The sequence below is a fragment of the Chenopodium quinoa genome, unplaced genomic scaffold (assembly GCF_001683475.1).
Source record: "Chenopodium quinoa cultivar QQ74 unplaced genomic scaffold, ASM168347v1, whole genome shotgun sequence".
Classification (NCBI taxonomy): Eukaryota; Viridiplantae; Streptophyta; class Magnoliopsida; order Caryophyllales; family Amaranthaceae; genus Chenopodium; species Chenopodium quinoa.
In genome coordinates, this window is record NW_018744092.1 from 5,258,173 (window position 1) to 5,282,056 (window position 23,884).

The following is a 23,884-nucleotide window of genomic DNA, read 5'->3' on the forward strand; positions in this document are numbered from 1 at the left end:
GGTTTAAACTTGGTGATGACTCTAATGCAAAATAATACAATCAATCAACATCGATCATTCAAACCATTCAAGTTTCCAATTCAATTCTTAATTTATTAGTGACAAACAACATTTATTATTGAATCCTTTAACTACCTCGGTGTATAAACACCTTAAGTGCATAAGGCACCTCAAATCCTATCCCTCAGTGTTAGAAACACCATAAGGGCACATAGGCACCGCAATATAATTTATCCATGTGTACTAAGACACTTAAATAGCTCCTTTCTCATGCTTATAGCATCAATAAAAATTATATGAACCATAATAAAATTCATTTTTCATATTCCAAACCAAATTAAACATTTAGTTTAATCAAGCATGCTCTCTAACATGCCAATAATAAAAGTATGGTTCATAATCAAGATGTCAATATAATTAATTCCAATCACCAATTCACCATAAATAATTCATTCGTCACAAATCATTCTCCAATATCAATCCAATCAACAAATTCCATCCAATACCTATCATGATACTACTTGGAATTAATTTTAACAAAGCCTAGCATGCTTTTATACACTTAAACATTACTAAGTACGCGAACGTACCTCAAATCATCTTTCCAACTAGCCACAATTGCTAGAAATTACTCAACTTAAAGTCTCCTACAATACCAAATATATAAACTCAATTACTCCCTTGATTACACAAATTTCCAGCAACTTTTAAACACTTTAAACACTCTCTAATAAGCTGAAATTTTGGTTTAAAACCTTTAAAACTCTTTCTTTAAGTGGGTAATTAAAACCACAAAATAAAACCTCATTCATGGTGTTTATATAAAATTTCAGCACACTTTTTAAGATTTAAATCCCTTAAATAAATCTGAAAATTATATTAGAACCAATTAAAACCTCCCCTACTTATGGGTAATCAACCCCTTTTTATTAAAACACAAAAGTAGTGCTTAAAATAAAATTCCAACAATATTAATTTATTAAAAACTCATTAATACTCCATAAAAATGTAGTCTTTAAGCTTTATTATTATTTACAATCAATAGGTATATAAAACCCTCAAATCAATTGTAAGTTAAAACCCTAAAAATCAATACTTTAATAATTAAAACCCTAACTTTTAATACTTTATAAAAATCATAATTTAAAACCATACAAAATCTGAAATTTATACTCTTTAGTTGTCAAAACACAATTATAAAATATACTAATCATATTTCAATAATTAAAATAAAAAATGTATAGTATATAATTATAGGAATAATAATTAAAACAAGGAGGAGAGTGAGAGAGGAAACCACGAGTGGTGGCCGGCCAAGGGTTGTTGGCTGGGCGATCGCCGGCCGGTAGGTGGTGGTCGTCGGTGATAACGTGGCTGGCGTGAGGTGGCTGCTAGGTGGCGTGGTGTTGGTGGCTTCAAGCACTTGAAGTGCTGTGCGTGAGTTTTCACGCATGAAACTCCAAGGAAAAGAAAAAAAATAAGGAAAAGAATAAGGAAAAAGAAAAAGAAAGAAAAGAAAAGGAAAAATAAGGGAAAAAGAAAAGAAAAGTTACTTACCCCCAAAATCTGATTTTTGATCTCTTGTGTGGGAAACTTTTGGGGTTTAGAGGAATATTTATAGAGTAAAGAGTAGGGATTGTATTTGGGCTTAATAAATAAATGGACTTTAGTCATGAAATATTTGACCCACAAGGGTTCAAATAAAAGAATTGGGCTTACTTAAATAAAATGGCTTGGTCCACTAGAAGTATGTAAGAATTGTTTAATACTATTATTTAAATGAGCCCAAACGATTAATAAACGTTTAGCCCAAAATAAATTATACTTTTATAAAACTCAATAATTTAAATACTTTAGCCATTTAAATATTTAATTAAAATACTTGAGTACTTTAAAAATATATTTTATAATTAATTAAATAATTTATAAAATACATAAAAATACGGAGTATTACAGACTCATTAATGAAAGTAACAAAGTAGTGAGAACCACCAAGGGACTTGATGGGGTATGGGCCCCAAACATCCGTGTGCACAAGTTCTAACTTCTCCTTCTTCAAGGACCGTTTGGTTTTTGTGAAAGACACCTTCTTTTGCTTGCCAAAAACACATGTCTCACAAAATTTCATGTCGATTGATTTCAACCTCGACAACTTACCCTTTAAAGCTAGCATTTTCATCCCTTTCTCACTCATGTGACCAAGCCGAGTATGCCAAAGCTTAGTCTCGTCATTTGCGGTTGTAGCTATCATGCTTGTACATTCTAAGGTAGTGTACAAAGTACCGATCTTCGTGCCCCGAGCCACCACCATAGCTCCCTTCGACACCTTCCAAGTACCCTCACCAAACATGGTTCTAAAACCGCTTGAGTCTAGTTGACCCACCAAAATCAAATTCTTCCTTAGCTTAGGTATGTACCTAACATCTTCAAGCTTCCATGAACTCCCACTTGAAGTCTTGATCATGACATCTACCTTCCCCACAATATCCAACGGTTCATCATCCGCAAGGTACACCTTTCCAAACTTCCCGCTCTTGAAGTTTTGGAAAATCTCCTTACATGGAGAAGAATGGAATGAAGCTCCCGAATCAAGGATCCAAGACTCAATGGGACTATCAACACTCAAGATCAATGGATCACCGATTTCATCGCTTGATGCCAAGCTAACCGATGAACTAGCATCATCATGGTTCTTGTGGTTTGAACCACCCTTCTTCTTGGGATTAGGACGTTCCCTCTTTGTATTCCCTTTCACACCACAACCCTAACACACAATGTTCACCTTCCTTTTTGACTTACTCCTCCCTCTAGACTTCGATCTTCCTCTTTGAGCACCTCTTTGTTATCTTCCACGCCCCCTACCTTCACTAGAATAAGCACCACCCGATGACTCACCCGAGTTCTTCCTTCTCAAGCTCTCACTCAAGATTAAGTCCCTCACATCATCACACTTCAACTTCGACGACTTTCCGGAAGAGTTGCTAATGGCGGCTACAACGGTATCCCAACTTCTAGGCAACGATGACAACAAAATCAAGGCCCTCACTTCATCATCAAACTTGATGACAACCAAAGCTAGTTGAGAGATTATCGAATTGAATTCATTTATATGTTCGGGGGCGGAACCACTATCATTCATCTCAATTTCAAACAAACGACGCATCAAGAACACCTTGTTCATAGCCAATGGCTTCTCATACATATTGGACAATGCTTTGATCACACCAATCGTCGTTGTCACATCTTTGACATTGTAAGCAACACTCTTTGCCAATGTCAATCTAATCACTCCAAGAGCTTGTCTATCCAATACTTTCCACTCATCTTCCTTCATACCCGATGGTTTACTAGTAAGGGGCAAATATAGGTTCTTTTGATACAAATAGTCCTCTATTTGCATCTTCCAAAACCCAAAATCCTTCCCATCAAACTTCTCAATTCTCAACTTGCCTTCTTCCATTGCAAATCAAACACACAAAGTCCACAATAGGTTTTCAACAACAAAGAATGCAACTTGACACCCAAGATTCAAACTTTGAACACCTAAAGTTCCAAACTTTGTAACTCAATCACAAATTCAAGTTTAACAAAAACCCTAAATCACTAAAACACCAAAGATTCAACCTTGGCTCTGATACCAATTGAAAGGATTAAGGGCTCAAACTAATAGCAATCAACCCACACAATGAAGAACAACCAAGAACAACAACTAAGAACAACCATGAAGAAATTAAAGCAAGTAAAAGAGAGACAATGTTAACGTTGGAAAACCCGAGAAATCGGGAGAAATAACCCACCCTTGCACTATGGAGTAGTATTGATGATGAATGAAATCAAGAATTACAAGCATGAATTGTATGGAATTCAAATTCTCCTCACAAACTCTCTCAAACCCTCACTTAGTGTTTAATGTTTGTCGAATCATATAAAAGAGGCTTAGTAAAACTATATATAGTCTAGGTATTAAATGACAATCCAAGGGCTAGCAATTAATCAAGCACACGGGTTAAAATCGCACTGTAGAAACAGAGCAGCAGGGGTTGGACCGAACCAACCCAGAGTTCGGTCGAACCTAGAGTGGTTCGGTCGAACTCCCTTAAGGTTCCGTCGCACCAATGCTAGAAAATGGAATTGTTGATGCTACTGCCTCAAAACATGGTTCGATCGGACCCATGCATGTTCGGCCGAACTTTTCACAAGTTTGGTCGAACTCCTTCTTGTTCGATCGAACTCACAACCAATACCAGCTTCTAGCTTCTCACCTTATGCCTCTATGCATTGATTCATCTCCACACTAATCCTATTAGGTGGCGCAGTGCTGGTGGTGCGACGAGGTGGCGTCGGTGGCTGGTGTGTCGCGCTAGACTGCAAAGGTGGTGCAGTGTGGTTGCTTCAAATGAAAAGAATGTCACCAACCTTTTTTCAATGCAATGCCGCCAAACATGAGCAACCCCCAATACAATTTGACAAACAAGTTAACGATTCGTTAACTTCAGCATTCATTAAGGGTAGTACGTATAAAAAACCTAAAACTCAAGGGCACAGTGTGGAAGAAAAAATTTTGGAGGGATACGGCGTGAAAAACCCAATACCTCAGGGGTATAGTGTAGAAAATCTCAATTTTATTTTTATAAAATATTTTATTGAACTTATCAAACATAACACAGGCCCGTGAAAACATCTAGTTAATTAAGAGTAGAATTTAGGACAAGAAAAATTAATTAAGAAAAAGTTTTAATGACTAGCTATGGTAAAATTGAGTTTTAAGAAAGGAAATCTAACTTTTAAGCGGTGAAACACTAGCAATTAATTGCAATTATTGCATGTGATTGTTGGAAAAAATGCATCAATTTTTTTTGACAAGATTCGACCATCGGTTATGCGGTCTAAAGCATTAGGACTACACACATTCCAGTCCGGACCGTATTTTGGGCTTGAACCGAACGGACCGGGTACGGACAAGACCGGATGAAACAGGTCCGGTCTTTGGTCCAAAGAATTGACATTCTGGGTTTCAGGTCCGGTCCAAACCGGGAATATTCCAGTTCGGACCGGATTACCCAGAATGTATAAATATGTATATATTAAAAAAAAAAAATCAACCCATTAAGGTTATTTTTCAGTCCATTTCTCACAAACTGCAAACGCTACCCTCTTCTATCTTCTCACAATTCACAAACCCTACTCACTCAGTCACATACACTTCCAAATGTTACATATTCGCATGTTGTTATTGCTATTGTGTTGTACAAAAGCTACAAATACACTTCCAAATGTTACATATTCTTGCTGGTCTACTGGTTCAATGTGTTTATTTGAGTTTGAGTTTGAGTTTAATATCTTCGAAAGCTACATATTTGTTGATTATTTGAGTTTAATTTCTTAACATATGTTATTTGCTTAATTAGTGAGAAATCTATTAGAGTTTGATCATTTGGTTCAATCTGTCTCCCAAACTTTACAGGTGCGATTTTCTAAAAGCGTATTCTTATCCTAGTTAAGTTCTAGGAAAAGAGAATAATTTTTGCTTAAAACAGGTCTAACAGGTCCAAACCCGGACCGGACCGGTTTTTCAGGTTCGGTCTCCGGTCTATGATTTCAAAAGATTTCGGTCTCCGGTCCAACAGGTCCCGATCCTGTGTGCACTCCAATAAAGCATTTGCCATTAATCCAAACTATTTTAACTAATTTTTTATTGCAACAACTAATATTAGTATATTAACCTTACTTTTAACATAGTAACCTTTATTAAAACTTGCATGACCTTTAATGTTATTGTGAACCTAAAGTACGACGTTATGTTGAACATAATGACCCTAATTTTAACATAGTGACTTATTATTCATATTGACCGATATATTAAAAGTTTCATTAAAAAAATTAATCACTTATAACTTCTATAATGTCACAATCTAATCTTATATATATATATATATATATATATATATATATATATATATATATATATATATATATATATATATATATATTATATAAATAAAGGGGAGTTTTTTTCCCAAGATTTTAGAAAGCCACCTAGGATTTTTATTTTTAAGAAATTATTAGAGCGCAATGTAGGATTAGTATTTTTAGAGCGTTGCTTATAGGATTATGCCACGTAGGATTGTTATTTTAAAACGTCATGTAAGATTAAAATTAAAATTTTAAAATTATTATAAAAATAAAAATACTATCTTTTTAAATTAGAAATTTTATTTAAGAGAAAAGACACAATTTATTTTATTTCGTATATATAAAAAAATATTATTAAACTTAAAAAAATGAAATTCACATTCAATTGATATTTTAAAAAAAATTGGATTAGATAAAAAAAATAATGAAAATATGACAAGTGATTATAATAAAATATTTTATAAAATTATACTAATAAAAAAAATGAAATCACGTTAAATTATATAAAGGGGAGTTTTTTTCCCAAGATTTTAGAGAGCCACCTATAATTTTGATTTTTTAAAAAATTATTAAAGCGCCATGTAGGATTAGTATTTTTAGAGCGTTACATATAGGATTATGCCACGTAGGATTGTTATTTTAAAGCACCACATAAGATTAAAATTAAAAATTTAAATTTATTATAAAAATAAAATACTATCTTTTTAAATTGGAAATTTTATAGATATAAAAATACTATTAAACTTTTAAAAAAATGAAATTCACATTCAATTGATATTTAAAAAAAATTGGATTAGATAAAAAAATAATGAAAATATTACAAGTGATTAATATAAAATATTTTATAAAAATATACTAATAAAAAAAAATGTAATCACGTTTGATTAAAAAAAAATTAGATTTCTCTATTAAAAAAAAACAGTTTTAAATTAAATACAAAAAATAAGAAAAAATCACTGAAATTAAAAATATATATCCATTCTCTTTTTCTAGAAAAAAAAAAATTGTTCATCATTTATCATTTAAATTGGCGAATGAAATTTTAAAGTTTAAATTAATAAATATAAAATATTATCTTTTGATATTAGGAATTTCATCTAAATATATAACGAATGAGAGAAAATTCACAATTTATTTTAAAATAAATAAAATAAAAATATTAAATGATAATATGATATACTAGGTACAACGAATAAATAAAGTAGCAAATTTTATCACAAACATACGAAAAAAATATATAAGTTGTAAAAAAATACAAACAAACTGTGCTTCGCACTGGCTTCATCAAGTGACTTTTATTGTAACATAATAATAACCTTTATTTTAATACATTGACCCTTTTTTTATTAATAAAACAATCATAATGTCTCTAATGTTAGTGGTCCACAATAAATTAGTGTGAACCAGGTCCATTTAAGAATTTGTATAGATAAGATGTGGTTGGATACCTTAAAGGCTTAAACTATTACTTAAGCTATGTAATTAAATTTAACTTTTTTCAGAAAATAATCTAATCTAATTAGACTAGATCAGATCAGACTAAATCAGATCAGATCTTATTTTTCTATGTGCGTTTATTTATTGTTAAATATCTTTTTGGAAACTGCTTATTTATACGAAGCTATTGACATCTCATTCAATAATTTATTATTCATAGATTAGTATACAAATTAGATCAAAGTTTGGTCAAATTCGAAAATCAAATTAGATTGGATCAGAATAATAATACTCTGTATTAGATCAAATCTTGTGAAATGAACATAGCCTTGAATGTTACATGATATTTTTAATTGTTCAAACTAATTGGGATCACTTAAATCAAATCAATAAATATAAGAGTTCCATCGATCAACACCCACAATTAAAAGGAGGGGCTATCTTATATGAAATATGGGTTGTTAATATGTTAATTTGGTTGCTCAGAGTCTCAAGTTGAAATTTAAATAGGGCCCTATGAGTAATGATCTCGTGTTCATTTTTGTTATATTTATAGACTACTGACAAGCGTTGAATAGGTCACACAATTTAGGCTCATTCAAACACATTAATAACAAACACCTCACTAAAACAAGTACAATGGCAAGCAAGGGTTCGGTCCACGGAGAACGGGAATCAATTGCTAAATAATCTTAACGCTCAAGCTAAATCGAAATCAAGGTATAAGTGGTGGTTAACTACAAACTACAACTAAGGATTGAATTCAAGGGATTAAAACACTAGGGGAATGGGATTCACTCAACCAATAGCAATTAGGCAAATAGGGAGGAATAAGGATAATGGAATAGCAAAGACCACATGCAAGACCAACATCAAACGATATGAAAACAACTCAAATTACTAAGCTTAGATCCCTCATTAACTTAGCAACAAAAGATACATAATCACATTGCAATAGGTAATGAAACATTCAACTCACATTTCCATGTCGAACCAAACATTTCATGCCATCAAGTTCAATAATCTAGGTTAATTACTCCTATCATGAAGAACTAACAAGCAATCCCATATAATCAAATTTAATCGCGATCCATCATCAAAATCACTCCCAAACTCACATAATCACCAATAGGTTGAGTTTCACCCAACCCCTAGCCAAGAGGACTACTCACAATTCATTGTGAGTAACATGCAAAATTCCAAGTTTGGATTATAAGCAATTCTAAAATTGGGGAAAAGTGATTCACTATGAACAAAGCTAACATGCAACAACAATATATCAAGATTGAGAGAGAATCAAGTGACTTACAATACAAAACTAAAATCAGAAAATAATGAAAGACAAATGAAAGAAGTTACTATTGAAGCTTCAAAAATGTTGGATAATTGCTGAAATTCTCAAGATGAATCTTGAAATTTGCTTCTACAAATGATTAGATTTTTGAGAGTTTCTAAAACTAAATCAACTAATTTAATGAAGTTGCTAACAAAGAGAGAGTATTTTTGCTGAAAACTATTCTAAAATGTCTGCCTCCCCCTTTTTCTCCTCCCCTCCTTGCTGTTTTAATCAGAAATTTAAGTTACGGATCGCAGCAGATAGGCGCGCCCGCGCTGAACAACGGCGCGCCCGCGCGTTAGATGGTGGCGCAGCCGCTCCTGAATAAGCGCACCCACTCTAAAGTGGGTATCAAGGGATTGGGCCAGCTCAACGCGCGCCCGCGCCAGGAAGAGGCGCGCCCGCTCCTAAAGTGGCGCGACCGCTACTGGTGTTGCGCGCCCGCGCTAAACTGCTGGTGCAATATCTTCGATCCTTGCTCTAGCTCCTTCTCAATCCGAACCACCAGCAATAATCTACAATTACAAAATAGGAAGGCAAAGCGTAATACAACGAAAGAAGGGAGTAAAGACTACCTAAACCATATAAAAACACATTGCACAACACATAGGTAGACTACTTAAATTAGGCAAAACATAACAATAGCACACTAGAATGAACCAAATTATTGCTAAAACTACTAGAAAAGACTACCCTATGAGTGACATAAATGTCACTCATTAACTACTAATTTTATTTCAAAATATAATATATATGGATCAACTTTAATAAGAAATAAGAAAACCATTAATAAGTTGCCACGTTACCTACGTACACATCCCAAACCCCACTATTTTTCCCGAAATGTAAACAACTCCCCCCCACCCTTTTTTTTCTTTCTCTTTCCACGATTCTAATAAACTCTTTCCCGAAATTGAAATCTTTATTTTGCTATCAAACCAAATAATTTTTTCAAGATAATAGGGAAACACTTTTGCTAGATGATTCACATCAAAGACTTTTGCTAGATGATTCACATCAATTTTAGGGGTAACTTCACAACACAAATTAGTATGACTAGATATATTTTTATTTAATTGCAAAAATTCAACCTTTTTTTTGCGAGCTTTGTAAATCAAGGAGAATAACGTGACATTTTTCATGGAGATACCCTTGGGATTTAAAACGGACTAGCTACTTAGCTATATAGCTTTATTTTTAGAGTGACAACTCTTTTTTTTTTTCTTTTTTTCTTTTCCTTTTTTTTTTGAAGAATTAAAGTGACAAACTTGGTTGTGACTCGTGAACAGTACATCTTAAACGTAAGATGGAATAAAGCATGTCACAAATTTGTGTAGTTGTTTGCAGCTTGTTTAACTAGAGAAAAACTTGAAAGTTTCAATTTTTCACACGACTAAAATTCACTATGTACTCAATTTCGATCTAACTTGATTCAAAACTAAACAAACCTGACAAAATCCTATCTCAATATGAATAAGCTCAGACGTTATCTGATTTAATGATGCCTTGAACTCAATAGTGATTGGACATTTGGACCTGCAGAGTAAACAAACTAGCACATGGACGAATTAACCTTGTGATAATATAGTTTTGAAATTGCTTCAATTCATGAGTTCCAATCTTGAATATACCTTTAAATGATCCAACTCGAAATGACCCAATTCACAAAAATATGTAACCTAATTTTTTAAAAACTCTGTCCCAAATTAACCAGTTTGAAGTCTTTAAACCGAACTTACCTTAACGGGGCGTTTGGCACAAGGGAATGGAAATTTGGGGAATAGTGGGAGTGGGAGTGGGAATTGATATGTTGGAATTCATGAAATAATCCCAATCCCTTGTTTGGCATATTTTGGATATAAGATTGGGAAATTTTAAATCCATTGTTTGGTATGTGAGAATGATAGAGGGATTAAAAGCAAAATTCGCAAAATTGCCCTTTTATCATTGCATATTGAAAATTTGAAATTATATAATGTCACAAAAAAGGGGGCAATATTGTGTTTTTAATAGTTTAGAGAATTTCTCCCAATTTATTACTCCCAACCAATTCCAGGTAATAAAATGTAGGGAATACAAGCTAATTATTCCCACTTATTCCCACTTTATACGATAATTTCCACCAACCAAACATAATTTTATAAAGACTAGGGATTATTATTCCCATTCCCAATCCATAATCCCACGTACCAAACAGCCTGTAAAAGAACGCAATAACTCGATACGACCCGACCTGAACACCGGATTTGATACTACCAGGGTGTTAAATACAGCAAAACTACAATGGTTATAGATAAATTAGCAGCCCTCATTAATTTAATCCTAAAGTTGAGATCTTGAATTTTTAATCAGAATTTTGTTTTACTGCACTCACTTTGTCAGTTTGTTTTCTACTCCTCATTCATCATCTTCAATCACCTTGTTCATCAGATTCATCACACAAACAGATTTTTCTGTTGCATTTCTTCAAAACATACATTATACAATTCCTAGATTCTCCATTTTTTCTCTGTTAATTTCTATCAGATTATAGTTTCAATCACAAATTTCATTCGATCTGTCCAAATTATCTCAAACCCAGAACAAATTTGGCAACAAATAATGCCGCCACCAGAAATTTCTCGGCGATTTTCCCTATTTGGGATTGGAGAATCGAGTAATAAGCAAAGCTCAATTGATAGAAAAAGGGAAGAATTGATCCCAATTTTGAAGCTTGAAACTGATAAGAATGTGTATAGACCTGGTGATGAGGTTTTGGTTACAATTGAGCTTCAAAACCCTAGTGATCCAAGCAATTCCCATGAAATTACAAGTAGTTCTGAGCGTTCCCTTTTGTTAGAAAGGCTTGGTTTTGAGCTTAAAGGGGTTGAGAAGCTTGATACTCAATGGTTTACTGCTCAGAAACCGTTACCGGGTTCGAAACAGAGGAAGGGTTTGTGCTCTTTCTCTCTCTTTTCTTTGTTAGTTTTCGGTTTTGGTTAGTTTTAATTGAATTTGATGTTATTGGGTTTTTGATATGTTAGGAATTTTGATCATGTTTTGAATTGAGCTACCTGTAGTCCCAGTTGTATTTGTTGTTTTGAAGTTACTAGAGATAGAGGGTTAGGCACTTTGGTTGAGGGGTGCAAGTTTGCATAATTTGGGGAGGAGGTGTTGAGGGGGCCGAGGCTGCCGGGGCAATCGTTACTCTCTACATCCCTAAATAGAGATGACCGGGATCATTTTAAAGGATTAAATTGAAATGTCACATCTGACATCTCACATGTATGTTCCAAATGTATTAGCAAATTTATTTTTTAGTTAGCGTTACCATTAGCTTCTGAATAATTTACTATCAATGAAACTAATAAAAATTTAATATGTTTCTTTACTTAGTATTTGTTTGGTCTCTCATAGCACTCTAGTTAAAAGAGGTGTGGATGAAGTGTAGCATTCCATGTTAATCAATGGCCTTATCTTATTTGCCTAGTTGTTATATTCTGATTGTGAATGCAAGCAACACTCTTTGGTGCAATGTCCGGATATGTGTTTGGCATAAGTCGCATAACAAATGATTTCACCATTAGTTGAAATGTATCTTGGAGGAAAGTAGAGTGCTATAAAAAGTGATTCTATTCACACATGTTGGATACTTGGATTGACTATAAATTTTTTATTTCTCAGGTGAGCATGTGTTCTTGGATTATTCTACAACATCATTAGTCTCAAACCAGATCATTTCTTCTGGGGCTACTAAAAAGTGTGAGTTAATTTTTATAGTTATTCCTCCTAACTCTCTTGGATAAAGATATTCTGTTCTAGTTACTAAAAGTTATTTGGCTAGTCTATTCTGAATTTCTGATCTATCTCATGTCACTCTAACACTAGCTTGCTTTATTAATCATGCTGCTAGCATCTCATAAGTGTATTTGTAGAACGCCCTATAGGTTGCATATATAACTAAAAATTATATTTCTTATGTAAATTTCATATATTTAATAGCTACAATGTTATTAAGCGGGAATTTCATAAGAAGATAAAGAGGGTCTAAGAATTTTCATATTGTAGTTGTTTAAGCCCCTTAAGGTGGTGAAGGATAGGAGGAGAAGGACTTGTAGCGGAGATGATAAGCAAATCTGGAATTTTATTTGGACATTAGGATAATACTGTTTGTGACATTGAGTGTTTCCTAAGATTTAAACTTTAAAGTTAGAGTAGCCATTTCCACTTTTATCTTGTTCCCAAAGTACCTTTGGAGAGAGAAAATTAATGTCCTAATGTTAAGAGTTGGCTGATGACAATGCAAGCAGTTTATTTGATGACGAAAGCATGATCTTTTGATTTTTGAAGGAGTCGACAGTTGGAAAGAACCCTAAATCCCTCAAGTTGCTGAATATTTTACTCTGGTCTTGCCTGTCCAGTATCACTCTATTCTCTTTGTTAAATCTTTTCAGTCTACTGTCCACCTAGGCTTGAGAAGTCGATTAGGGACTTCCTTTCGGATGTGGATGATGAAAAGATTCATCTTGTACATGGGGGCTTGGGGTGTAGGCATGAAGTTGAGATTACCCATTGGTTTTGAGCTTTTGATCTGTTGAAACATATTCTTAATGGAAAGTATTTGTGTTGTATCTCTCTTGCAAAAGATGCTTTATGGAACAGAGCTATTGACTAAGTATGGTCTTCTCAAGAACAGTTAGCCAGTTAGGATGTCTAAAGAAAACGAAATTCAAACTGGTAAATTCTCAGTGTTCAATGTCAACTTGGAAGTAATTAAAGTATTATATGTTAGGATGAGGCATAACATAACGTTGCGTACTGTAATTTGTCATTTGTTCGACCCTTTTACCTTTCACAATGCTCATAATGTTACTTTCCTAAGCACATAGAGAACCTACACTTCCGTAGAAAACTGTTTACAACTCAGATTTTAACAAGCTTTCTTAATTAAAGCCCATTTGGATAAGTGGTTTTATATGCCTGAAAACAGGAGGCATATGATTTTCATTACTTAACATTTGGCCCCGGGTCAATTTTCTGTTATCCTTGAGTTTTTGGATTCTTCCAATTTACAGTGAAACAAAAATCACTCCATGGTTACTAACCGCTACCTCCCCATCATAACTCACCATGAGATTATCACCAACCCTCAAATCTACACTACTCCAACCATTGTTTGACGAAAGAGAACGAGTACCTGATTGAACATAATCCTTTATCATTATGTATCACCATCATCAATGTCCAAATTCTTCTCAAAATGGGCTTTCCAAGAAGAAAGTGGCCAATCAAATTTAGTTCTAAAATACCTGGATATGGTGATGCTAGGGCTATAACCTATAATTGATCCTTTAATGTCCGAAGGACAGCGAATGAGAACGATGAGGAGAAGAAACCCATCCATGGAGGTTGGAGGGAGAAATTGGAGAAAAAAAGGTCTGCTTTGGCAATTTCTGTAATCCAAACGGCTGCTTATTTCTTTTGGATTGTAAATTTGTACTTGTTTATATCTAATATGTTTCATCAGCACTTGCCTTTTATCTTCCGTATCCCTGTTTATATCGTTGTGCCACTTGGTTGATGTCATTGACTCATCATTCATCAGCTTTTATGCTTAAGTGAATCTCTTTATGTTTTGGTTCATATACAGTCTGTCATCTACTGTATGCTAATTGCCTATTAGAAAATTGTCTTCACAGATGTGGTTCGAACGGTTTTGCCTAGCATCATACCGCCGTCATACAGGGGTACTACAATACGATACTTGTACTATGTTAGAAGCACTTTTTCTGGGCAATGGTTGATACTGGAAAATGGTCACTCAGAGAGTGATCTGGCTCAAAATATTACTGGACTGGTTAGTTCTTATTGATTTTCTTATTTTTCTTGCCCTTCTGAATTTAGAGAATTCAAGGTCTGCAACCATTTATCATCTCAGCACTCTTCTTGGCTACATCCCGTTGTCTCACTTACATAGGGGTTTTTTTTTCTTTTCATATTTTCTATTTAGATCTAGGTTTAACACAATAGATCTACTTGTTCTGCCCACCTCATTCTGATGATCGTTTGTGGTATGCCTTATTGTAGTGTCAATTCTCTTCTCATACGACCATTATGTCTTATTGTCTTGGCTGGTACTACCTTTGCTCCATATTAGCTGGCGTTTTTGCTATTAAAGATGAACTTAGACTGATAATTATTTTGAAACACTGAAAAATATAATATAATTTGGCAGATTCGTAAATACAAAAAATTTATTTTGTTATAATTTTTTATCAACATACCATGTGAGATGTTTACGGTCAAAGTTTGATCGCGAAGCAATGGTTAATATGGGATGGAGGAATTATGTGTTATTCTATTCTTTCACATGACCTTTTCAAACATCACCGTGCCAAATGACTTTGGCATTCTAACCTTCTACTCTTGAAGTAGTTCTAAGTCAAACCCAAGAAACTCAATCTCTTCAATAATTATCCCCAAAGAAGGCAAAGCTCTCCTCCCAGAATACCTCTCTCTGATGAGGCTGGAAAAACTCATGATTACTTTCAATATTTGGAGAAACTGATAAATCTTAATGTTATTAAAGGATTAGTTGAATTATTAAAGAATTAGTTGAATTTTAAGTTTATTTATTTATTTACTTATTTTTTTTTTTTTAAAAGATGACATTGGTGTGATGGACAGGTAATGCTTCTAGTACAAGGGTTTTTGTAAAATTAATCTGTTGACAGTAAATTTGCTCAATTGGAATATGAGAAAAGGGCTAGTAATAAAAAGTTGTCGCAAAATTTGCTGATGAAAGAAAATTTGAAGAAGAGTTTAGAAAGAAAGTCTGCTTTCATTGCTATTGCTTCAAATTGGGGGAGTAGAAAGTTGTGTGCTTGAGTAAAGATACGGAAGTACTGTTTTGATGAATTTCAAAGCTTAGCCAACGTTCAGGCTAGAGATTTACAGTAGGTTTTTCAGATTATGTGAAAGAGTTTCCTTAATAATTGAATTGGCCCAATGGGCACTTGACATAGACAAGGACAAATATGGAGAGAGTGAAGAAGACACTTATGCTTTTTATTATTTATTATAGATTTATAGGATCAAGTTATCAATTCAGATAACTTTGACCGAGTTATTTAGTTATACAGTAGATAGCATTACATAATGCGCACGTGTTGAGGTTACCAGGTGAAGCTGCAATTGTATGAACAATTTCCTTAAATAATGCTACTAGAAAGACTTAGGCCTTGTTCTTTTGAACTTTTTTTTTTCCTGAATGTTAGTTCAGCTCAGCATCATTCACTTCAATTTGTTTCAATTTAGTTCATCTTTAACAATAACATTTTTTACTCCTACTGTTCGGAGAAAGACAAACTGATGGTCTCATTTTCTCATATATGCGCATTCCTAATACTGCCAGAGAGAGTAAATGTTCGGAGGTCATATTGAATTATTGATGGTCTCCACTTTTCACTTCTTACACCATTAGGGGTTCTTGGGTAAAGCCACTAACAATGTTAGCGGTAATCTAGGGTGCAAGAAGAAAAAAAAAAATCCTTTGTCTAATCCCGTATTCACAAAACCTTAGGAATTTTTCTTTTAGAAAAGAAAAAGGCAAATGTGATTTTTTTTTTTTTTTTTTTAATTCCTCCTAATGAGGCAGTTTGACATGAAATCATATCCTTTTTGCTTGTTGGTAATTAGATTATATGGTACAAAAAAAATTTATGAATATTTTTTTTGACAATGTCCAAATTTACAGGAAGCTCGTGTCCCCTTGCAAATTTGGGTTACTCAACAGGCAAGTGGAATAATCATTGAAGAAGGTCAAGCTGATGGTAAGTTGATAATTTTTTTTCCTCATTCAGGAGTACATCTTTTACTGTAAAGTATCCTGGCATACGTTTACTGCCTATTTACTTTCTTGCTGATAATATATCACAATCTTGTACGATGAAAATTTAAAATAAGGGATTTAATTTGTCATTACTGGCCTTTTTAATCCCCACCATTCTCTGTGTGTGTGTGTGGGGGGGGGGGGGAGGGAGGAGATCATTTCATGTCATCTTCTACCAATTCATGTGATCATGTTAGAGGCTCTAAGCTTGTTGGCTCAACTTCTCCAGCCCTTAATCTAGTTTGGAGTTTCAGCCAATCCGGTTACGGCTTTGTAAAACCCTTGTTGAATAATATCTTCTGTTTGTGCTGTTCTACATTGGAATTGCAATTAAAAATAATTTTGTCATGTTTTTAGGGATTGTACCGATCCAGACCATTCAAACAGATATATATTGGAAAGAGCTTGATGGGGATTCGGAGTGGGTAAGCTGATGAACCTTGTCTTCTCTAATATTTTATGTGATATCTTGTTTTCTCTTTCAAGCAATCGATGCAGCTAATTTCCTGGTGCTATTTATTGCTTTGAGAAATCCCTTCAGCAGTTCAGCATATGGTGACACCAATGACGCTTGTACTCACCATTTTTCCAAGTGTGCCCATTAATTATGAGTACAAGAGTTACCTTCTTCCTGTCTCTCTCTGAAAATCCCAAGTGACCCTTTAGGATCAGAAGGTTGAGGAAAAGACAAAAATATGAAGAGGCTAGGGTCTAGTTAAAATGTCAAAGGGTTTTTGAATTTCATATAATACTTTCCTTTAATTTTTCTTAATCATTTCAAGATGCCAGTAAATCTTTTTGTTTTCAAAAAATAGTTTTTGTTTCTTATTTGTGCTTATAAAAAATATAGTAAACTATTTAACAGTATTCAGCTTGTTTAAGCCACAAAATGCTCTGTTTCCATATCTGGGGGTGCATAAAGTTAAGTCTAGGCCACCCAGGTTGAAAGTGGACAGGTCAAAACAGATGTCCTCCTTTAATCTGCTCTTATTTGAGAATATGTTTTATATTGTTTATTGGCCTATAACCATATCTTAAAATTTGGACATATTGGAACAGCTAACAGTCAACTGTGTCTTTGCATCATTATGTTCAGAATATTTCATGTCACTCTTGGGTCTATATATTACTCCGATATCCTGTATTCAATTCCAACCATCATAGCTTGACACAGCTGTGATATGAATCATTTCTTAGTTTTGAGCTTTGTTTAAAGGTTAGGGCTAATGATATATATGATGGAGTTGAGGAAGGCTATGATAGTTCGAGGGACGAAGTTTTATCTGTTTCTTCATATAATCCATCAAGAGACAGTCTTCACAAGTCATTTGGCAGTTCACTATCTCTACAAGGATCGGCCTCAAGGTCCTTTAGAGAACCCCCGTTGCATGCAGAAGCTGATGAAGTTCTACATAATTCAATTGGGGGTAAGTAAAGCAGCTGAAATCTTTCAAGCAACTGGTTTTCTTCTTTTCAAGGCCTTTTAAGCTATAAGTAGTGTTATATATCCAATTGTGATACAAAGCAAATTTTCTCCCTGCTACCAGATATTTTATCATCCAAGAGTCCTTCTGTTATCTCTCCAAGACAGCAAAGAGGATATTCAAAAACTTTTTCTAAAGATGAAGATGAAAAGGGACCATCTTCTCCCATCCAAACTACAGAGTCTGCTGCATGTAATTGTCATAATTTCATGTCTCATTGTCTCCTATATTCTGTTTTTGCACTTCAAGGATCGTTTATCATTTTTCCTTACATTCTAATTAGATCCAAACATTTTCTGCAGCAGAAGGCTCTATGCGAGGCAGGTCTTATAACATCAAGCTTGATGATCAAGTTCTGCTCAGGTTCTCACCCAAGAAGTCAGATTCAAATTATTATTTCAGTGATATGGTAAAGTTGTAGAAATGCATAGTGAAATTTGTGCTCTGTCAGATACCCAAATTTGATTTTAACGCTTTGGTAATAGATAGGTGGGACCCTTACCTTTTTTCATGAAGAAGGAACAAGGAGGTGCCTTGAGGTAAATAATTTCTCACAAATGAAAACATCATGAAAATTAAGTCAGATGGTTTGCGGTGATACTGTAGTGTTTATATTGTAATTGGCTATGAGATTTATGGTTTTCCAGGTCTCGATCACCTTGGAGATTTCGGAGACTATAAATCGACGTTCTGTCCACCCATCCCGGAAAAACTCCCCTACGCTTACAAAGGTGCGTTTGTGTTTCTCAGTCATCTCTTAAAAAAAGCCTTAGTTACTTTATGTTTACTCTTCTTGCCATCCTTCATGGTTATTGTATCTCAAATTTGGTTTTGAGACAAAAGAATTGTTTGTTTTGTGTCATGTATTGAAATTTGTGTCTTAGCTATTTTCCTGCACTTTTTATAAAGCAGCTCATGAAAATTTGATATTTCATTAGGGGTATCTAGTAAGTAAAACTTCACGCATTATTTTCCATACTTTCCATCTCCCTAATCTTCCGTATTTATAAAACCAACCAACCTCCTAGCTTCCTCTCCAAGCCAATCCCAACAGATTTTTATGCATTACCAATATTGCCCCTCCCCTTATGTCGGTTTATTACAGGCTTTCCTTAAAGAGCTAGAGCAAATCAGTTTGTATGTTTTCGTATCAGTTGCAGCACTGGCTACCTTCTCTTGTGATGGTACTTCATGTTATTTTTTTTAGCTGCAAATCGTTCCTTTCTTCTCTCTCTTATAATATACCCTCTCCTACTCCACCCTACCTCCACCCCCTTAAAAGTTTGGGGTGGGATTTTCTAACACCTAGAACTAGTGAAGTCTGTTTTATTGGAATCATATCGTATACAAACCCTGAAATAAATAATGGGATAGTTGAGTAAATGCTTACCACACACTAATCTCAAGACATGCACCAATTAACCTAACCAGACATCGCAAGAAGCAAGGTAGCTAGTATACTATGTTCCTGCGCACATTCCACATACCAGAGTGTATCACAGGTAGCTTTGACACCCCACCCCACCCCCCCCCCCCCCCCCCCCCAAAAAAAAAAAAAAAAAAAAAAACACTCCACTCTCTGTTTCTGAAACTAAAGCTGTTATGATGTTATGCTCTAACTTGTGCTGTTATGCATCAAATATCTGGTTAACCTCTTGAATTGATTTTCTGGAATATTGGGCTGTGTTTATAATCTTAATCTTGGATGGATGCTGACAATACTTTCTTCTAAGCTTTAAATAATTTAGGTTGTTTCATCTGCTCTACAAAATATGACCTGTCTTTTTCTCACTTTTCTGCTTTGTGATCTAATTTATGTAGGTTCACAGTGATCATCACGAGGTTGTTGCCGATTTGGTGCAGACTAGCTTTCTATTTTCTATCCCCATGGACGGACCAATGTCTTTTTCAACGCCTCATGTGTCTGTTCAATGGGCTCTGCGGTTTGAATTCTTTACCACTCCGAGGAATATTGACTGGAGTAGGTAGGCCTTTTTTGTTTGTTCAGCTTACATATCTTCCTTGGTGGGTTTAGCATATTGCTATAAAATGCAAAGTTTGATGGGCATTCTGCTATTATATGCCTTTGAACTCGTATGCTAATAGGCAAAAGACATACTCTGTATTTTGCATGCAGCTGAAAACCATCACCAGTTTTCTGGTTATATCAGAGGCTAGTGACTAAGTGATCCATCAATAATACTTTTTAGCAAGTTTTATCTTAGCTGCTTGACTATGCCACCTAGTTTCCCCTTTTTTGGAAGGTGAAAGGTTGATTTGAGTTGAGTACTTTTGTATGGATGCTAACTTTATGTAGGTTTAGCACTATGATTTGCTCCCAAACTGTAGTGCATGGTTGATTATCATGCTGGATATTTGTTTTCCCTGTTGTATCAATTAGTGAAATAATGTGAATGAACAGACTAAGCTATTGACTTTGTTTGACAACTAGTCCTTCAGTTTATTTAGTAGTTTTTCTTCATATAGAATTTGTCATCCCAATGTACTTTGTTAAGTAATTATATCTTATAAAATTATCTGTATAATTCCATCTTTTCATACAAGGATCTTTCTTGTCTGCCACTGTGATTGTTTTGTCACACTATTGTTTGCAGGTATGGTCATCCTCTTCTAGTTGAGGGGAGAGACAAATGCGAGTGGTGTCTTCCAATTAATGTACATGCACCTCCACCTGGAGCTGCTGCTGTTGCACACGCGAGACATAGAAAGAACCTCTCTAGTGAGCCTTTTTGGGCTCGTGACTGAAGGTAATGCTGAAAGTTTACAGTTGGCCTACCATCCCATTTTGCACATAGAAGTAAAAAAATATAGTAAAAGGTTAGGATATGTGCATTCATTTTGTCATATGCCTTTCCTACAATCCTATCATTTGAAAAGTACAATTTTCACCATAGTTGAATTTTGTTCAAAACAATTGTATCTTTTCTTTTAGGCCCCTTTCATGAAATATGATTTCTTGAAATAGTGGCATTTTGCTGATCAGTTGTGCTTAATGCTTTTTTATTAATAACTAGTGTGATGTAATATAATGGGTTTGGGTCAGCTACGGATCATCTCCTTATCTAAGTATTCAGAGCAGAAATATTATTAAGGTTTGGTCGCAAAAGTAATTTAAGGTCAATAAGGGTTGGGTTTATTGAGCAAGGCCCTCTTATTTGACTGGTTGGAACTATAAGAGACTGAGAGAACCTTTTGTTTCAGGATGAGATATTTAAGGAGTTATATTTTAGATGGTAGATTTTAGATGAAGGTATGTTGTTAACCATCCTGTTTTCCCCACCGTATTTAATTAGTTTTTGATAAGGGTTAAGAAGGGCTACCCATGTTTTATTTACCACTAAAGTGAATTCTAATAAGTTCATATAAGGTTAGTCGAGTCCTGATAAGTTTTCTTAAGTGGAAATCTAGTCAATAAAACGCATCCTACGTTGTAGAACATGAACTTTTTTGTATCTCTGATGGTTTTGTGGGGAAGATAAATGGGAGGTTTTGTGAAAACACCTTTGACTTGGGTGATGTTTGTGTGTGCTTTAAACGAAGTGGGGGGCTTGCATGATATTACCATTGGGCCAGCGTACTACTTCATTTTGCGACTGCAACCTTTCAAAATAATATGCTAACAGAATATTTACAGGTTTATCCCTCTCAATCGAACAACCGATGGAAAATATTCAGCGTGGCTATATACGAGTTAAGTAACTCTGCTGACAGTTCAAGTACACGAGATCTTCATTGCTTGAAACAGGACAGAAAGAGATCAAGCTAAGGTTATACAACATTGAGTCGGGATTTATAAATTACAAGCAGCTCGTATGTGACTATCTCAGCAGGAAGTTAGATTGAAAATTTCCCTTTTTTTGGGCTGTACTCTATAGACACGAGATCTTGATCTTACTATAATACGAGTAGTAAACATTTATAAAATGATGTAATCGTCGCCAACTCGCAATCAGTTGGAACAGGGTTGATAGCTTGGTGCTACGATCATTCTTTGAGATTTAACTGGTTATTTGAGTAAAACGGCCGTAATGCCGTTTTTGTTTTAAGTATTTATGCAATGTACTTCGTATTTTATTTTCTTTTTGGGTCTTCCTTTTGTGATCAAATTATTGACTTCACGAGTAGAATCTTGGACTATTATATGGTTGGTGTTAAAATCTGTTAATTGTTGGTTGGTGTTAATTGTAAAGTATAAGCTTTAATTACGTGTATACTTGGATTTTAATACCCTATAATTTATGAATAAATTTTGAAAAGCCAAAGCCATAGAAACGTTTCTAGCCTCACGTGTTAAGTATGAAAGTACTATGCTCATAATAGTCATAAAGGTTTTGGAGTTCTATATATAAAGGTAGAATCATTTGTGGGATTTGTAATTTATACAAGTACTGGGTTGAAGATGTTCAGCACACAACTGGTTGTATCTTGCACGACACAATTAATGTCATTTATTCAAAGATGTTTAAATACAGGTATTCAACTGAATCACTGATTGTATCTTGTACGGCATAATTAATGTCTTTTTATTTGTTTTATCATGCACTTATAAGCACATGACAACATTTGTTAGTCTTGTCATGCACAAGGTATAAATGTATCATTGGTTGTACATGAAAAATTGTCTAACTCAAAAGTAAAAACCTTAGTTATTTTAAACAATACCTATTGACACATGAGAAATGTATTTGATGTTTACGGATTTGTTATTTTTTCTTTTCAATTCAATTTGTGTGGCAAAGTGTTTTATGAAATCGTAACCATCAATTTTTTGCACAAAATATAACCTATCCTAATTTAGAGCAATGATATTTTGGGTGTTCTACGCTAAGTATAATTTTTTTTTTTTTGAAGGGAGCTAAGTATAAAATTGATTCTTTTGAAGTTTACTAAAATTTTATTGTTCACACGCTTAAAAAAATAAAAGTCTGAAATTAATTATTGCGTTATGTTATAATTACTAGATTAGTACCATGATCGCATGGTTTATATAAAACCTTTTTTTCAATAAATCTACACAAGTAGTGTAGATGTTCGTCCGTCTCCCTATGGTGGAGTCGTTAATTTTTGTTAGTTTAGTTGTTTGTTTATGTTTAGGGTTTTTTTGGTGTTAGGGTTTATTAAAAAGGTAATCATCTTTTGCCCTATTATCAGTTCATTGATAAAGAGTTGTCCGGGATTGCAACGGTTGTCAAATCTTCAAAGGCGTTCAAGAGAATCAGATGAAAATCATCCTTACGACTACAACAAATCGTAAGACCGTCTCTCCGTAAAAGTTGTATATTCCAGCGATGTGTGCGAGAGATGTACCACAGTGCAAGATTTATTCAACGATTGTAGCTTTGATGAAGGAAGCCCTTATTTGATTCAATTTTATGTATTTGTTGATTTAGATTTTATTGATGACGTATGCCTTTTGATTAATGAATTGATTTCTTTCAAAATATATATATATATATATATATATATATATATATATATATATATATAACCTATTTTTGTAATTTGTACATTAAAAAAAAATTGACTATTATAAATGAATATAAATAAGGATTATGCACCTTGTACAAAAATATATTTGTTATTTTAAAATTTATTTCATCAAAATTTGATATACAAGTAGTTTTTATTCAACGTCGCTTAATACATTCATTTTAGGAGGTCATTTATTCTTGTGCTATTTAAATTTGTTTTGAATTCCTAGGATAAATTAATAGGCCAGGTAATAGTTGTAATGTAGAAGTTTATAATATTCAAATTTCAAAATTGTAGAATATGATAAAAAAAAATAAAAAAAAATGACATCATCCTTGCATTTAGGCGGGA

The 23,884-nt window shown here is 34.0% G+C and overlaps 1 protein-coding gene across 1 annotated transcript; it reads left to right on the plus strand.

The window, feature by feature from the left end:
* Positions 1-10,931: 10,931 nt before the first annotated feature.
* Positions 10,932-22,201, plus strand: LOC110692004. The gene is made up of 13 exons (XM_021868995.1): positions 10,932-11,618; positions 12,350-12,427; positions 14,365-14,522; positions 16,422-16,497; positions 16,914-16,981; positions 17,773-17,983; positions 18,104-18,232; positions 18,343-18,449; positions 18,526-18,579; positions 18,688-18,771; positions 19,862-20,025; positions 20,656-20,808; positions 21,696-22,201. Exons 1-12 carry the CDS (start codon positions 11,288-11,290, stop codon positions 20,804-20,806), a joined length of 1,611 nt encoding a protein of 536 aa, XP_021724687.1. The 5' UTR covers positions 10,932-11,287; the 3' UTR covers positions 20,807-20,808; positions 21,696-22,201.
* Positions 22,202-23,884: the final 1,683 nt, after the last annotated feature.

Coding starts and splice junctions, on each gene's coding strand:
- LOC110692004 (XM_021868995.1), top strand. CDS start 11,288: ATGCCGCCACCAGAAATTTCTCGGCGATTTTCCCTATTTGGGATTGGA. Junction 17,984..18,103: donor TCTACATAATTCAATTGGGG/GTAAGTAAAGCA, acceptor CCCTGCTACCAG/ATATTTTATCATCCAAGAGT. Junction 20,026..20,655: donor AGGAATATTGACTGGAGTAG/GTAGGCCTTTTT, acceptor TATTGTTTGCAG/GTATGGTCATCCTCTTCTAG.